This window comes from Coregonus lavaretus (genome assembly GCF_964263955.1).
Source record: "Coregonus lavaretus genome assembly, chromosome: 6".
NCBI classification, from domain to species: Eukaryota; Metazoa; Chordata; class Actinopteri; order Salmoniformes; family Salmonidae; genus Coregonus; species Coregonus lavaretus.
In genome coordinates, this window is record NC_139993.1 from 63683641 (window position 1) to 63699451 (window position 15811).

At 48.4% G+C, this 15811-nt stretch overlaps 1 protein-coding gene across 1 annotated transcript in view; it reads left to right on the plus strand.

The window, feature by feature from the left end:
- The window catches only part of LOC311130515 (FERM, ARHGEF and pleckstrin domain-containing protein 2-like), an 84727-nt gene that overhangs the window by 50160 nt on the left and 18756 nt on the right, over nucleotides 1–15811 (plus strand). Inside the window, exons 14-23 of the mRNA XM_084163274.1 lie at nucleotides 5580–5770; nucleotides 6219–6308; nucleotides 6751–6884; nucleotides 7424–7505; nucleotides 7738–7975; nucleotides 8088–8218; nucleotides 8518–8586; nucleotides 9531–9620; nucleotides 12607–12689; nucleotides 12911–13029. Coding sequence (XP_084019400.1) covers nucleotides 5580–5770; nucleotides 6219–6308; nucleotides 6751–6884; nucleotides 7424–7505; nucleotides 7738–7975; nucleotides 8088–8218; nucleotides 8518–8586; nucleotides 9531–9620; nucleotides 12607–12689; nucleotides 12911–13029 — 1227 coding nt within the window. The remainder of the gene's footprint in view (nucleotides 1–5579; nucleotides 5771–6218; nucleotides 6309–6750; nucleotides 6885–7423; nucleotides 7506–7737; nucleotides 7976–8087; nucleotides 8219–8517; nucleotides 8587–9530; nucleotides 9621–12606; nucleotides 12690–12910; nucleotides 13030–15811) is intronic.

A 15811-nucleotide genomic window follows, 5' to 3' on the forward strand; every position in this document is an offset into this window, starting at 1 on the left:
TGTCAGACTTAAAATTCATTTTTAGACATTTTCTTGATTACTTTCAATCAAGGAAGCAGAGAAACGTGCAGAAGGGGTTTTGGTGATCAATTCTGTGGCTTTGGAATTTGAATAATGCTCTACTGAATTTTGACAGTCATCAACTGGATATTCTTATTTTTATTTTTTTCATGTTCTCAGTGGAAATTGTACATGTCAAAATGAACATTTGAAACACCGATTGCTTAAACAGATGGTTCCGACCAAAAGTGTTGATTTTTTTATACTGTTTTAAACTGATGGATAATATCCCAGGCTTTTTTGTTGTTGTTGTTGTTGTTGATAAACTACAGCTAAACCTGCCTATGCATCACACTAAGAAACTGTACGGCTGCGTAGTATTGGAGACTGACTGGCTGACGCTCCACCTTGTCCAGGAGTGGAGGAGGAATGCTAGAAGTGGCGTCTGGACCGATTCCCCTTGCCCTCGCTCCACCTAACCCTACCTCAAACCCTCCAGCGTCTACCCCGAACCCTCCAGCGTCTACCCCGAACCCTCCAGCGTCTACCCCGAACCCTCCAGCGTCTACCCCGAACCCTCCAGCGTCTACCCCGAACCCTCCAGCGTCTACCCCGAACCCTCCAGCGTCTACCCCGAACCCTCCAGCGTCTACCCCGAACCCTCCTACTGTAGCAGTGTCTAGTTAGACATTTTTACGTTTGCATTTTAGCCATTTTTGCAGACGCTCTTATCCAGAGCGACTTACAGGAGCAATTAGGGTTAAGTGCCTTGCTCAAGGGCACGTCGGCAGATTTTTCACCTAGTCGGCTCGGGGATTAGAACCAGCGACCTTTCGGTCACTGGCACAACGCTCTTAACCACTAAAGCTACCTGCCGCCTCCAGTGAACCGGCTCTGCACCTGAGGTTTTCATCCCAACCACACTCTCACACTCGGGGGGCAAACTGCTTAGACCTAGTGGTTGCCTGGTCCAGTAATCCTTTGTGTTGTACTTCTCTAACTATCTCAATAGGTCCCTCTGGTTACTAGGTCAAAAAATACATTTAATAACAGTATCTAGGTTGGGGAGACATTTGATCTTCAATTCTATATCCTTTTGGAAATTGCTAACGTTCTTAATGTTTACATGCCACTATCATTCCTATGGTGTTGTATAACCACTGTGCCTGGCCAGTGCATGTAGTTTAGGATTAGGGCTTCATCTAAGGCTTAAAATACAGGAGCTGTCTGCTTTGTTCAGAATTAGAATACAAACACATGTTCCTTATTTTAATCTAGTCTGTGTCCCAAATGCCACCCTATTCCCTAGATAGTGCACTACTTTTGACTAGTTCCCTATATACTGCACTACTTTTGACAGAGCCCTTGGGGTGCTCCTCAAATACTACATTCCACAGCCTTTGTGTGCGCGCACGCTCCCTGTTTAGACAGGCTCTCTGCCAAGTCATTCCACAAAGCAAACCCCTCCTTCCCGTGACTGGGCTGTCCATCCCCTGTCCCCCTTCCCGTGACTGGGCTGTCCATCCCCTCTCCCCCTTCCTGTGACTGGGCTGTCCATCCCCTCTCCCCCTTCCTGTGACTGGGCTGTCCATTCCCTCTCCCCCTTCCTGTGACTGGGCTGTCCATCCCCTCCCCCTTCCTGTGACTGGGCTGTCCATCCCCTCCCCCTTCCTGTGACTGGGCTGTCCATCCCCTCCCCCTTCCTGTGACTGGGCTGTCCATTCCCTCTCCCCCTTCCTGTGACTGGGCTGTCCATTCCCTCTCCCCCTTCCTGTGACTGGGCTGTCCATTCCCTCTCCCCCTTCCTGTGACTGGGCTGTCCATCCCCTCTCTCCCTCCCTGTGACTGGGCTGTCCATCCCCTCTCCCCCTTCCTGTGACTGGGCTGTCCATCCCCCCTCCCCCTTCCTGTGACTGGGCTGTCCATCCCCCCTCCCCCTTCCTGTGACTGGGCTGTCCATCCCCTCTCCCTCCCTGTGACTGGGCTGTCCATCCCCTCTCCCCCTCCCTGTGACTGGGCTGTCCATCCCCCCTCCCCCTTCCTGTGACTGGGCTGTCCATCCCCTCTCCCCCTTCCTGTGACTGGGCTGTCCATCCCCTCTCCCCCTTCCTGTGACTGGGCTGTCCATCCCCTCTCTCCCTCCCTGTGACTGGGCTGTCCATCCCCCCTCCCCCTTCCCTGTGACTGGGCTGTCCATCCCCTCTCCCCCTTCCTGTGACTGGGCTGTCCATCCCCTCTCTCCCTCCCTGTGACTGGGCTGTCCATCCCCTCTCTCCCTCCCTGTGACTGGGCTGTCCATCCCCTCTCCCCCTTCCTGTGACTGGGCTGTCCATCCCCCCTCCCCCTTCCTGTGACTGGGCTGTCCATCCCCTCCCCCTCCCTGTGACTGGGCTGTCCATCCCCTCTCCCCCTTCCTGTGACTGGGCTGTCCATCCCCTGTCCCCCTTCCTGTGACTGGGCTGTCCATCCCCTCTCCCCCTTCCTGTGACTGGGCTGTCCATCCCCTCTCCCCCTTCCTGTGACTGGGCTGTCCATCCCCTCTCCCTCCCTGTGACTGGGCTGTCCATCCCCTCTCCCCCTTCCTGTGACTGGGCTGTCCATCCCCTCTCCCCCTTCCTGTGACTGGGCTGTCCATCCCCTCTCCCCCTTCCTGTGACTGGGCTGTCTATCCCCTCTCCCCCTTCCTGTGACTGGGCTGTCCATCCCCTCTCCCCCTTCCTGTGACTGGGCTGTCCATCCCCTCTCCCCCTTCATGTGACTGGGCTGTCCATCCCCTCTCCCCCTTCCTGTGACTGGGCTGTCCATCCCCTCTCTCCCTCCCTGTGACTGGGCTGTCCATCCCCTCCCCCTTCCTGTGACTGGGCTGTCCATCCCCTCCCCCTCCCCCATCCATGTGTAGAGACAAGAGGCCACAGACTGGAATGTTCCTCCCCCTCCTATGTAGAGAGACTGTAGACCAGGGATCATAAACTAGATTCAGCCGCGGGCCGATTTTTAATTTTCTTCAGTGGACGTTCAGTGGCTGGAACATAATTACAAATAATTTGTAGACTGCAAGTTGACCGCAAGAAGTCCAAACAGATGTCTGACTAAAACAATAATTTCAAACCTTGCTTATATTTGTATACGATCACGTCTCTGTTATATGTGGGAATACTTGAACAGATTTCCTAAATTAAAATCACTTGGAGCTGAGTTCCTGGTGTTTTTACAGTATTTATGTCCAACAATAAAATAAATAAAACACTTTTTTTTTTTTTTCTTGCTCAGAAAACTTGGGGGGGTGCCAAATACGACCAACCGCGGGCCGCCAGTTGGAGAACCCTGCTGTAGACTGCGTTTTCTCCCCCTTCTGTGTAGAGACTGCAGACTGTGCTATCTATCCATCCCCTCGGTCTCCGCCCGTCCTGTGTCGTCCCCCATGGGGCTTTATAACAGTTAAACTATAAACCACCGCCTGTCTACCAGGCCAGGCCGTCCCCGGGCTGTTCGGAGCCGTGACTCAGGGAACGGTTTCCAGGTCGGAGAGGAACCTTGTTCTTTTCTCTCTCCTTCCTGGTCTGTCCTTCTGTTTCTCTCTTCTTCCTGGTCTGTCCTTCTGTTTCTTCTTCCTGGTCTGTTTATCTCTTCTTCCTGGTCTGTTTCTCTCTTCTTCCTGGTCTGTTTCTCTCTTCTTCCTGGTCTGTTTCTCTCTTCTTCCTGGTCTGTTTCTCTCTTCTTCCTGGTCTGTTTCTCTCTTCTTCCTGGTCTGTCCTTCTGTTTCTTCTTCCTGGTCTGTTTCTCTCTTCTTCCTGGTCTGTTTCTCTCTTCTTCCTGGTCTGTTTCTCTCTTCTTCCTGGTCTGTTTCTCTCTTCTTCCTGGTCTGTCCTTCTGTTTCTTCTTCCTGGTCTGTTTCTCTCTTTTGAGAAATGGGAGAACAGCTGTGACTTTCTGTGGCTCTGTCAGGAAGAGTACAACCTATAATGTCTCACTGGTGTGGAGTTTTATTCTCCCCACTTCCTCCAATAGGGAATTATCACATAGCAGACTCTGGCTGCTTCCCAAATGGCACCCTATTCCGTATTTGGTGCACTACTTTTGACTGGGGCTCATAGGGCTCTGGTAAAAGTAGTGCACTATAAAGGGAATAGGGCTGCCATTTGGGAAACCGCTTCAGTCAGTTCTCTAATGTAATCAGCTTCATATAAGAGCTGGTGATAAATCATTCTAGGGGACTGCAGCTCTGAAAACATGTGGGACCGATTATTTACCTTGCGCTCTCTCCTTTTCATGTCAAACCGTGTGTGTGTGTGTGTGTGTGTGTGTGGTGTCAGTGCGAGAGCATTTGGGACTGTAACGAGAGTGTGTGTGTGAGAGACTGTGTGTGAGAGCGTGAAAGATTTGTTTGACGAACTCTTCAGCTTGTTTCTATTGAAGAACAGAGGAAGTTGTCATACAGTTAACAGCCTGTTGCATTATGGTTCTGTGAAATGGGATAATGCAGTTTGGATGAGCAATAATAACCTTTTATTAGCATATTTAATCAAAAAATATTTTTACAAATAGGCTACAAATGTATCCCTGAACCATGGTTCTACATCTATTTCCCTGAATGAAGCGGCCTGTGTGATTTTTTTTTTGTTGTTGCCTGGATGTTCCCCTCACTTTTTTCCAAAGCAGAGGCTTGTAATGTATAGAGCAGGTCCCTCCTGTTCCCATAAGCACCCATCCATCCCTCCTGCGGGAATCATTAGAAATATAGAGGCTTATTTTAATGTCATGTTAGGGTGTGTCGTTTTCACTCATGCTTTGTGTAGAGACAAATGTTTTGTTCGGGATAACAGAGGAGAGACTATGTGGTACTCTGAGTGTTGTCTGTCTTGTACATGGGTTTGATATGGAGTGATACACTACATGACCAAAAGTATGTGGACACCTGCCCGTCGACACTGCTCCAGAGTCCAATGGCGGCGAGCTTTACGCCGACGCTTGGCATTGCGCATGGTGATCTTAGGCTTGGGTGCGACTGCTCAGCCATGGTAACCCATTTCATGAAGCTCCCGACGAACAGTTATTGTGCTGACGTTGCTTCCAGAGGCAGTTTGGAACTCTGTAGTGAGTGTTGCAACCGAGGACAGACAATTTATACGTGCTACTCGCTTCAGCTCTCGGCGGTCCAGTTCTGTGAGCTTGTGTGGCCTACCACTTCACAACTGAGCCGTTGTTGCTCCTAGACGTTTCCAACAGCACTTAGTTGACCGGGGCAGCTCTAGCAGGGCAGAAATTTGACTAACTGACTTATTGGAAAGGTGGCATCGTATGACGGTGCCACGTTGAAAGTCACTGAGCCAATGTTTGTCTATGGAGATTGCATTGCTGTGTGCTCGATCTTTTTATTTTTATACACCTGTCAGTAACGGGTGTGGCTGAAAAATAGCTGAATCCACTAATTTGAAGGGGTGTCCACATACTTCTGTGTACATGGTGTACTAGTGCCAGCAGAGATGGAATTTCAATTCAATAATGTCGACTTTGACACATTTGAAATGCAATTCGTAGTTTGACGTGTCTTTTTTTTTGTTACGCCTTCCTCTCTCCAGGGTCCTCTATGGACAGCCCCCAGCTCTCCCCGTTCAACTCCAAGAGCTCTCCCTTCTGCCTGTCCCCCTCCTTCCAGATGTCTACGCTGAGTCTCCCGGGGGCGGGCCAGGCCCCCTCGCCACTACAGAGCCCCATCCTGACTGAGGTGGGCACCAACGGGCTGGAGGAGGAGGAGGAAGGCAGGAGGAAGGTACACTGCCTGCCTCTATCGATCTGTCAGTTGATTCATTTAATCAACCTGTCGTTCAATCACATTTGTTTAGGTGGATTTTTTTTTTTTTTACGTGGTGATTTGTTCAATCATAATTGTAAGAGGTAACAAACTGTCCTTTCCTATTAAAAAAAAAATATATATATATATATATATATATATATATATATATATATATATATATATATATATATATATAGAAATAAAAAAGATTATAAATCTTCTCCAGAGTTCCATAAACGTTATTTTGATAGGTCTATGAAAGCCTGCAATTTGCACACAGTAATGTCGCATGAAATTTATCAGGGCCAAATTCACTTTTATTTTAATATTTTATGAGCTATATTTTCCATGAAGCTGTTTTTGATTTATTGCCTGAATACTGTGTGTATCCAGTGTTGACATGACCGGTGTTCTCGTTCCTCAGCGATATCCCACCGATAAGGCCTACTTCATTGCCAAAGAGATTTTAACCACAGAGAGGACCTACCTGAAAGACCTAGAGGTCATCACAGTGGTGAGCGATTCATGCAGTGTGTGTCTCATCTGTGGCTGTGTACAATATTTTTATTTTTTTGATCCGATAACCTGGAACCCAGATCAGTTTGCGGTCTTGCCGTAAGGCTCTGTCGTAGCCGGCCGCGACCGGGAGACCCATGGGGCGGCGCACAATTGGCCCAGCGTCGTCCAGGGTAGGGGAGGGAATGGCCGGCGGGGATGTAGCTCAGTTGGTAGAGCATGGCGTTTGCAACGCCAGGGTTGTGGGTTCAATTCCCAAAATAATGTATGCACTCACTAACTGTAAGTCGCTCTGGATAAGAGCGTCTGCTAAATGACTAAAATGTAAAACATTTAATTGTAAGAATAGGCAACACAGCACAAACTGGTCTGGGACCAGGCTTTGTGTTCTAGTGCTAAAATCTGTGTGGCCCCTTTTCTCTCTCTCTCTCTCCCGTCAGTGGTTCCGCAGTGCTGTGATCAAAGAGAATGCTATGCCAGAGGGTCTGATGACTCTGCTGTTCTCCAACATCGACCCCATTTACGAGTTCCACCGGGGATTCCTCAAGGAGATAGACCAGAGACTAGCTTTATGGTCAGTGCTGCTCTCCTCACATTTTGTCTACATATACAAAACATTACACTAATGCTGCGGTAATCTACATATTCAAAACATTACACCTAATGCTGTGGTAATCTACATATTCAAAACATTACACTAATGCTGTGGTAATCTACATATTCAAAACATTACACTAATGCTGCGGTAATCTACATATTCAAAACATTACACCTAATGCTGCGGTAATCTACATATTCAAAACATTACACTAATGCTGTGGTAATCTACATATTCAAAACATTACACTAATGCTGTGGTAATCTACATATTCAAAACATTACACTAATGCTGTGGTAATCTACATATTCAAAACATTACACCTAATGCTGCGGTAATCTTATCACATGAGAAGATCTATGTTCTGAGCCTTACTGTCAAAGAGAAGAGGACGGCCTCAATCCTATTTATTTGAATTTAATTTTAAAAAATTGAGACTTTTTTTTTTTTACTGCGGTCTTTTTTACTGTCAAAGCTACAGTATGTAGTCAGAAGTATTTTGGTTGTGTCACCAGGGAGGGGCGCTCTAATGCTCATGTGAAGGGAGACTACCAGCGGATTGGAGACGTCATGCTGAGGAACATGTGTACTCTCAAGGTGAGACCGGACAGGTTACTACTACACGCTTATAGTCAGATGAGGGGCTGTGTGACCGGGGTAAACCGTCTTAATTCCACTGTCATGCGTAAGCTTAGTACTGCGTCTGTTTTGCATTAAGTTGGAAAAGGGGGATGGAAGTGATTTTTTTTTAACGCGGTGTCCACACGACTCAGACCATTACTGTGTTTTATAAAGGGATCCCGGCTTGAGCTTGTAGTTCTCTCCTCAGGAGTTCACCAGCTACCTGCAGAAACACGACGAGGTGCTGACCGAGCTGGAGAAGGCCACCAAGCGTCTGAAGAAGCTGGAGACGGTCTATAAGGAGTTTGAGCTTCAGAAGGTGTGTTACCTGCCTCTGAACACGTTCCTCCTGAAGCCCATCCAACGCCTCATGCACTACAAACTGATCCTGGAGAGACTGTGTAAACACTACGCCCCAGACCACGCCGACCACAACAACTGCAGAGGTGAGAATGCTACGGGGCTGATGGGTGGGACGTCCCTTAGAGCGATCCTGAACCCTCCTGTATGGATCCTTAATCCTCCTGTATATACCCCTCTCCCCTTCCCTGTCTACAGAGGCCCTGAAGGAGGTGGCAGAAATGACCACTCAGCTCCAGAGTAGTTTGATCCGCCTGGAGAACTTCCAGAAGCTGTCTGAGCTCCAGAGAGACCTGATTGGCATCGAGAACCTCACTGCACCCGGCAGGGTGAGTCTAGAACCTCACTGCACCCGGTAGGGTGAGTCTAGAACCTCCTAGAGGGAGACTGGGCACCAGGTCCAGGAGATAGACTTGAACACTTAGTGACTTGACTAAATCAAACTCTTACTAAGTTCTGTAGCATGAATGAGTGTTTGGGTGCTGTAGCGATTAGAGTAATCTGACTGTTGTGAAGAAGATGGCCAGCACTCACAAATAAAGTATAACTGAGATGTGGTCAGGGTGAGTCTAGTATTCAGTAGATGTAGGAAAATAACAATATCTAATGCTACTTTTCTGGTTCTCAGGAGTTCATTCGAGAGGGCTGTCTTTACAAGCTGACCAAAAAAGGGCTGCAGCAAAGGATGTTTTTCCTGGTGAGTAATGGTGTTTCCGTTTCAACAATCCCTTCGTTTTGGATTTCTATCTTTATACAAGCTGAGAAAACGATCAGTATCGTTCAGACAACGAGAGATGAATCTCCTCTCTGATTGTCTCCTGTATTATTTACATTAGTCATTTAGCAGGCTCTTATCCAGAGAGACTTCATCTACACTGTTCTACACCAGTAGAGGTATCTCAATGAGACAAACCTGTACAAATAAAGGTTAAATATATTGATGTGTATCTTTCCTCTCAGTTTTCAGATATGTAATGTTTCATGCCAGTTGGTGATCCCTCAGTATAGACTATTAGGATTAGTGTTGTCACGGTACCGGTATCGCCATACTAGGAGGTAAGAAAGGAAAGGAAACATTTCTTGAGGAAAACGGCCTTATGGTGACGCCCAGAGTCCCATTTATAAGGACCAGAGTTTTTAGTCTGCTTTTCTTTTCTGCCGCGGAAAATCAGGTATCGCGTTATCGCCATACTGGTATCGTAACCTCTGCCGAGTCCACAACAACTGGATGACTTCTGATGTTTCTGGACGTTTAACAAGGGGCTTGTTCGACATTACAGCCGACGGTGCAGGCGACTGCCGACTGACTGATCTACAAATCACCTTTTATCAAAAATAATGACTCCATTTTATTATTTGTAGATCAGTCAGTCACCATTTACCCACAATGCATCATGGATTTGACGCTCTCGAACACGGCCAAGGCGACACTCCATGTCAACTCCTCCTCCACATTTACTGGATTGGTTGAAGGGTGCAGAAGAGAACCTCCCCCCAACAGTTTTTGTATGGAATCTAGTTTCAGGTGTTTATGTTATGCCTGCTACATTAGGTTACTGGTGTCATGACAACCCTAATTAGAATGACAACGGTTTGTTTTTCTGGTGTATCTCATGGTCTATATACTGTCTTCCCTCTCAGTTCTCTGACCAGCTGCTATACACCAGTAAAGGAGTGACAGCCACCAACCAGTTCAAGGTCCATGGGCAGCTGCCTCTGCACGGCATGATCGTGAGTATAAGCTGCCTGCCCTGTGTTGACCCCTGACCTTTACCCTGTTAGCCGTGACCTCTTTGTGGTTAATCTGGCTCTGACCTAGCGGTAACAACCTGACCTAGCTGTGGTAACCTGACCTAGCCGTGGTAACCTGACCTAGCCGCGGTAACCTGACGTAGCCGCGGTAACCTGACGTAGCCGCGGTAACCTGACGTAGCCGCGGTAACCTGACGTAGCCGCGGTAACCTGACGTAGCTGCGGTAACCTGACGTAGCTGCGGTAACCTGACGTAGCTGCGGTAACCTGACGTAGCCGTGGCAACTGCTCCTAATAAAAGACTCCTCTTCATAATGGGGAATTACGGTTTAATGTTTACTAGGGTTGCAAAATTCTAGTAACTTTCACAAAATTACTACTCATGTATATGTGCAACTATTTGATTCAGCAAGTCGTCCCATGGTGACAAAAGGGACATTTCAGAAAACATCACCCTGCATGGGCTACTCTGTACTGTCAAGGAGAACGAGGGCTCCGTTCAATCCGTAGTGCGGAAGATCTGCGTTCTAGCGCGATCGACATTTAAAGGCAATGTTACCGCGTTCGCGGAGACTGCATTCACGGTAAAAACGCTGCATATGTCGGCTCAATCGGAAATGACCTTTAAATGTCAACCGCGCTACAACGCAGATCTTCCACGCTACGGATTGAATCGAGCCCCAAGTTACTGAAAGGTTTTATATCAACATCTCTCAGCTGTCACGATAGTTCAGTTTTCTGGCTCAAACACTTGTTGAATGATGAGTGTTTTTAGCAAGAGTCAGACAGGAAACTGAGGGAGAGAAGTCACTGCTAAAGAAGGAGGGGAGGGGGGGGGGGGGGGGGGGTTGGAACGTTAGACCAGGTCAAGGAGACGTGTTTCCATTGCATTCCATAATAAAGAATAGCGTTGTGTTGGAAGTTTGGTTAAGGGTGGGGGTTTGGCTGGGGTGAAGTTCGTTTGTCAGTGAGACGACCTCGAGGTCCCTGCTTGGGTCTAACCTGCGTCTCTGCTTCTTCACTTCTGACGCAGCTGATAGTTTTGGATGCTCCGGTGAGTACTCTGGGCTCTGTCAGCTAGGACACGCAGCCCTGCTCCCTCTCCCGTGCTTGTGTAGACAATACAACGCTTGGATGTGGGCTCTGACGAGACATCTGTGATTGGATGGGAAAAGGGAGAAAGAAGCTGTGTTGGTTTAGAGTGCCAGATGTGAATACCTCAGACCAGACGGATGTACAGCGCATTCGGGAAAGTATTCAGACCCCTTGACATTTTCCACAATTCCAAAGTGAAAACAGGTTTTTATAAATTTTGGCTAATATATTAAATATAAAAAACAGATACCTTTTATTTAAGTATTCAGACCCTTTGCTATGAGACTCGAAATTGAGCTTCGGTGCATCCTGTTTCCATTGATCATCCTTTAGATCTTTCTACAACTTGATTGGAGTCCATCTGTGGTCAATTCAATTGATTGGACATGATTTGAAAAGGTACACACCTGTCTATATAAGGTCCCACCGTTGACAGTGTGCATGTCAGAGCAAAAACCAAGCCATGAGGTCGAAGGAATTGTCCGTAGAGCTCCGAGATAGGATTGTGTCGAGGCACAGATATGTGTATGCAGCATTGAAGGTCCCCAAGAGCACAGTGGCCTCCATTCTTAAATGGAAAAAGTTTGGAACCACCAAGACTCTTCCTAGAGCTGGCTGCCCAGCCAAACTGAGCAATCGGGGGAGAAGGGCCTTGGTCAGGGAGGTGACCAAGAACCCGATGGGCACTCTGACAGAGCTCCAGAGTTCCTCTGTGGAGATGGGAGAACCTTCCAGAAGGACAACCATCTCATCAGCACTCCACCAATCAGGCCTTTATGGTAGAGTGGCCAGACGGAAGCCACTCCTCAGTAAAAGGCACATGACAGCCCGCTTGGAGTTTGCCAAAAGGCACCTAAAGGACTCTCAGACCATGAGAAACTAGATTCTCTGGTCTGATGAAACCAAGATTGAACTCTTTGGCCTGAATGCCAAGCGTCACGTCTGGAGGAAACCTGGCACCATCCCTACGGTGAAGCATGGTGGTGGGAGCATCATGCTGTGGGGATGTTTTTCAGCGGCAGGGACTGGGAGACTAGTCAGGATCGAGGGAAAGATGAACGGAGCAAAGTACAGAGAGATCCTTGATGAAAACCTGCTCCAGAGCGCTCAGGACCTCAGACTGGGGAGATGGTTCACCTTTCAACAGGACAATGACCCTAAGCACACAGCCAAGGCAATGCAGAAGTGGCTTTGGGACAAGTCTCTGAATGTCCTTGAGTGACCCAGACAGCCTGGACTTGAACCCGATCCAACATCTCTGAAGAGACCTGAAAATAGCTGTGCAGCGACGCTCCCCATCCAACCTGACATAGCTTGAGAGGATCTGCGGAGAAGAATGGGAGAATCTCCCCAAATACAGGTGTGCTAAACTTGTAGCGTCATACCCAAGAAGACTCAAGGCTGTAATCGCTGCCAAAGGTGCTTCAACAAAGTACTGAGTAAAGGGTCTGAATACTTATGTAAATAATATATATATATATATATATATAAAACATTTTTTTTATATAATACATTTGCAAACATTTCTAAAAAAGTTTTTGCTTTGTCATTATGGGGTATTATGTGTAGATTGAGGGGGGAAAAACAATTTAATCCATTTTAGAATAAGGCTATAAAGTAACAAAATGTGGAAAAAAATCATGAGGGTCTGAAAACTTTCCGAATGCACTGTAGACACCCCAGACCGAGAGGCTCTTGGCAGGCCTTCCTGTGATCTGTTTTGCCTCACCTTCCCCTGCTGCTCTCCTCCAATCCCAGGAGAGCTCTAACTGCTCTCCTCCAATCCCATTAGAGCTGGTGGGAGGGGCCAAAGACCAACGTTTCTTTGCTGATCCCCCATCTTACTGGGTCTCTCTGTCTCTTCCTTTAGGTGGAGGAGAGTGAGAATGAGTGGTCCGTCCCCCACTGCTTCACCATCTACTCTGTCCAGAGGACCATTGTGGTGGCAGCCAGGTAAACACAGAGGCGTTTCACGTAGTCACACAACTGTCAAAGATCAAGTAAAAAGTTATGCTTTTAATCTAAAGACTCATTTTAAATCTTAATTTTTTAATAGTGAGCCAGAGTTGTGCCTATGTTTCACTTGAAATCAGGCACGGTTCAAATCCTGAGTCGTAACCCACCTTGCTCACTTCATCTGCTGATCTGTAAATTCTCCCTTTTTGTGATTGTAGCTCGAAGGTGGAGATGGGGAAGTGGATAGAGGATCTCAACATGGCGATAGAGATTGCCAAAAAGTCTCAGGAGAAATCAGACCTCTTCCTGGACCCAGGGCTGTGTGATCGCTCCAACAGTAAGTAATAGATTACCCCTCTATCTATAGTGTATAGTTAGGATCTACAGTACTTATGCATGCACCTAGATGTAGCCTACACTATGAGATCCCGCTTTGTTTTTCATGCAAGTTGTTTTATAGTGATAATGTTTTTATACTGTCTTTTCCCCTTTTGTTGTTTAACCTACTAGCCTCGTGAGCTGGATGTTGTTTAACCTACTAGCCTCGTGAGCTGGATGTTGTGTAACCTACTAGCCTCGTGAGCTGGATGTTGTGTAACCTACTAGGCTCGTGAGCTGGATGTTGTGTAACCTACTAGCCTCGTGAGCTGGATGTTGTGTAACCTACTAGCCTCGTGAGCTGGATGTTGTGTAACCTACTAGCCTCGTGAGCTGGATGTTGTGTAACCTACTAGCCTCGTGAGCTGGATGTTGTTTAACCTACTAGCCTCGTGAGCTGGATGTTGTTTAACCTACTAGCCTCGTGAGCTGGATGTTGTGTAACCTACTAGCCTCGTGAGCTGGGTTTGAATCCACCATATAGTGGGGAGAACAAGTATTTGATACACTGCCGATTTTGCAGGTTTTCCTACTTACAAAGCATGTAAATCACATCCAGAAAATCACATTGTATGATTTCTAAGTAATTAATTTGCATTTTATTGCGTGACATAAGTATTTGATACATCAGAAAAGCAGAACTTAATATTTGGTACAGAAACCTTTGTTTGCAATTACAGAGATCATACATTTCCTGTAGGTCTTGACCAGGTTTGCACACACTGCAGCAGGGATTTTGGCCCACTCCTCCATACAGATCCTTCAGGTTTCGGGGCTGTCGCTGGGCAATACGGACTTTCAGCTCCCTCCAAAGATTTTCTATTGGGTTCAGGTCTGGAGACTGGCTAGGCCACTCCAGGACCTTGAAATGCTTCTTACGGAGCCACTCCTTAGTTGCCCTGGCTGTGTGTTTCGGGTCATTGTCATGCTGGAAGACCCAGCCACGACCCATCTTCAATGCTCTTACTGAGGGAAGGAGGTTGTTGGCCAAGATCTCGTGATACATGGCCCCATCCATCCTCCCCTCAATACGGTGCAGTCGTCCTGTCCCCTTTGCAGAAAAGCATCCTCAAAGAATGATGTTTCCACCTCCATGCTTCACGGTTGGGATGGTGTTCTTGGGGTTGTACTCATCCTTCTTCTTCCTCCAAACACAGCGAGTGGAGTTCAGACCAAAAAGCTATATTTTTGTCTCATCGGACCACATGACCTTCTCCCATTCCTCCTCTGGATCATCCAGATGGTCATTGGCAAACTTCAGACGGGCCTGGACATGCGCTGGCTTGAGCAGGGGGACCTTGTGTGCGCTGCAGGATTTTAATCCATGACGGCGTAGTGTGTTACTAATGGTTTTCTTTGAGACTGTGGTCCCAGCTCTCTTCAGGTCATTGACCAGGTCCTGCCGTGTAGTTCTGGGCTGATCCCTCACCTTCCTCATGATCATTGATGCCCCACGAGGTGAGATCTTGCATGGAGCCCCAGACCGAGGGTGATTGACCGTCATCTTGAACTTCTTCCATTTTCTAATAATTGCGCCAACAGTTGTTGCCTTCTCACCAAGCTGCTTGCCTATTGTCCTGTAGCCCATCCCAGCCTTGTGCAGGTCTACAATTTTATCCTTGATGTCCTTACACAGCTCTCTGGTCTTGGCCATTGTGGAGAGGTTGGAGTCTGTTTGATTGAGTGTGTGGACAAGTGTCTTTTTTACAGGTAACTAGTTCAAACAGGTGCAGTTAATACAGATAATGAGTGGAGAACAGGAGGGCTTCTTAAAGGAAAAACTAACAGGTCTGTGAGAGCCGGAATTCTTACTGGTTTGTAGGTGATCAAATACTTATGTCATGCAATAAAATCCAAATTAATTACTTAAAAATCATACAATGTGATTTTCTGGAAAATTACAGACCTCTACATGCTTTGTAAGTAGGAAAACCTGCAAAATCGGCAGTGTATCAAATATTTGTTCTCCCCACTGTATGTGTGGAGTATGCTTATGTGTGTCAGTGGATATTCTGGTGTACCCATGGACTGTTGGAGCCAGACTCCTATTGGGTGGACTTTGTACAAATGTACTGTACCCCTCCCTTTTAGATGTAGCTAACGCCGCCCGTCCTCCCCCCTGCCCCTCCCCCCTGCCCCTCCCCCCTGCCCCTCCACTCTCCACCCTGCCCCTCCACTCTCCACCCTGCCCCTCAACTCTCCACCCTGCCCCTCCACCCTGCCCCTCCACCCTGCCCCTCCACCCTGCCCCTCCACCCTGCCCCTCCACCCTGCCCCTCCGCCCCTGCCCCTCCGCCCCTCTGCCCCTCCACCCCTGCCCCTCCGCCCCTGCCCCTCCGCCCCTCCACCCCTGCCCCTCTACTCCTCCACCCTGCCCCTCTACCCCTCCACCCTGCCCCTCCACCCTGCCCCTCTACCCTGCCCCTCCACCCTGCCCCTCCACCCTGCCCCTCCACCCTGCCCCTCCACCCTGCCCCTCCACCCTGCCCCTCCACCCTGCCCCTCCACCCTGCCCCTCCACCCTGGCCCTCCACCCTGGCCCTCCACCCTGGCCCTCCACCCTGCCCCTCCACCCTGCCCCTCCACCCCTGCCCGTCTACCCCTCCACCCCTGCCCCTCCACCCCTGCCCCTCCACCCCTGCCCCTCCACCCCTGCCCCTCCACCCCTGCCCCTCCACCCCTGCCCCTCCACCCCTGCCCCTCTACCCCTCCACCCTGCCCCTCTACCCCTGCCCCTCCAC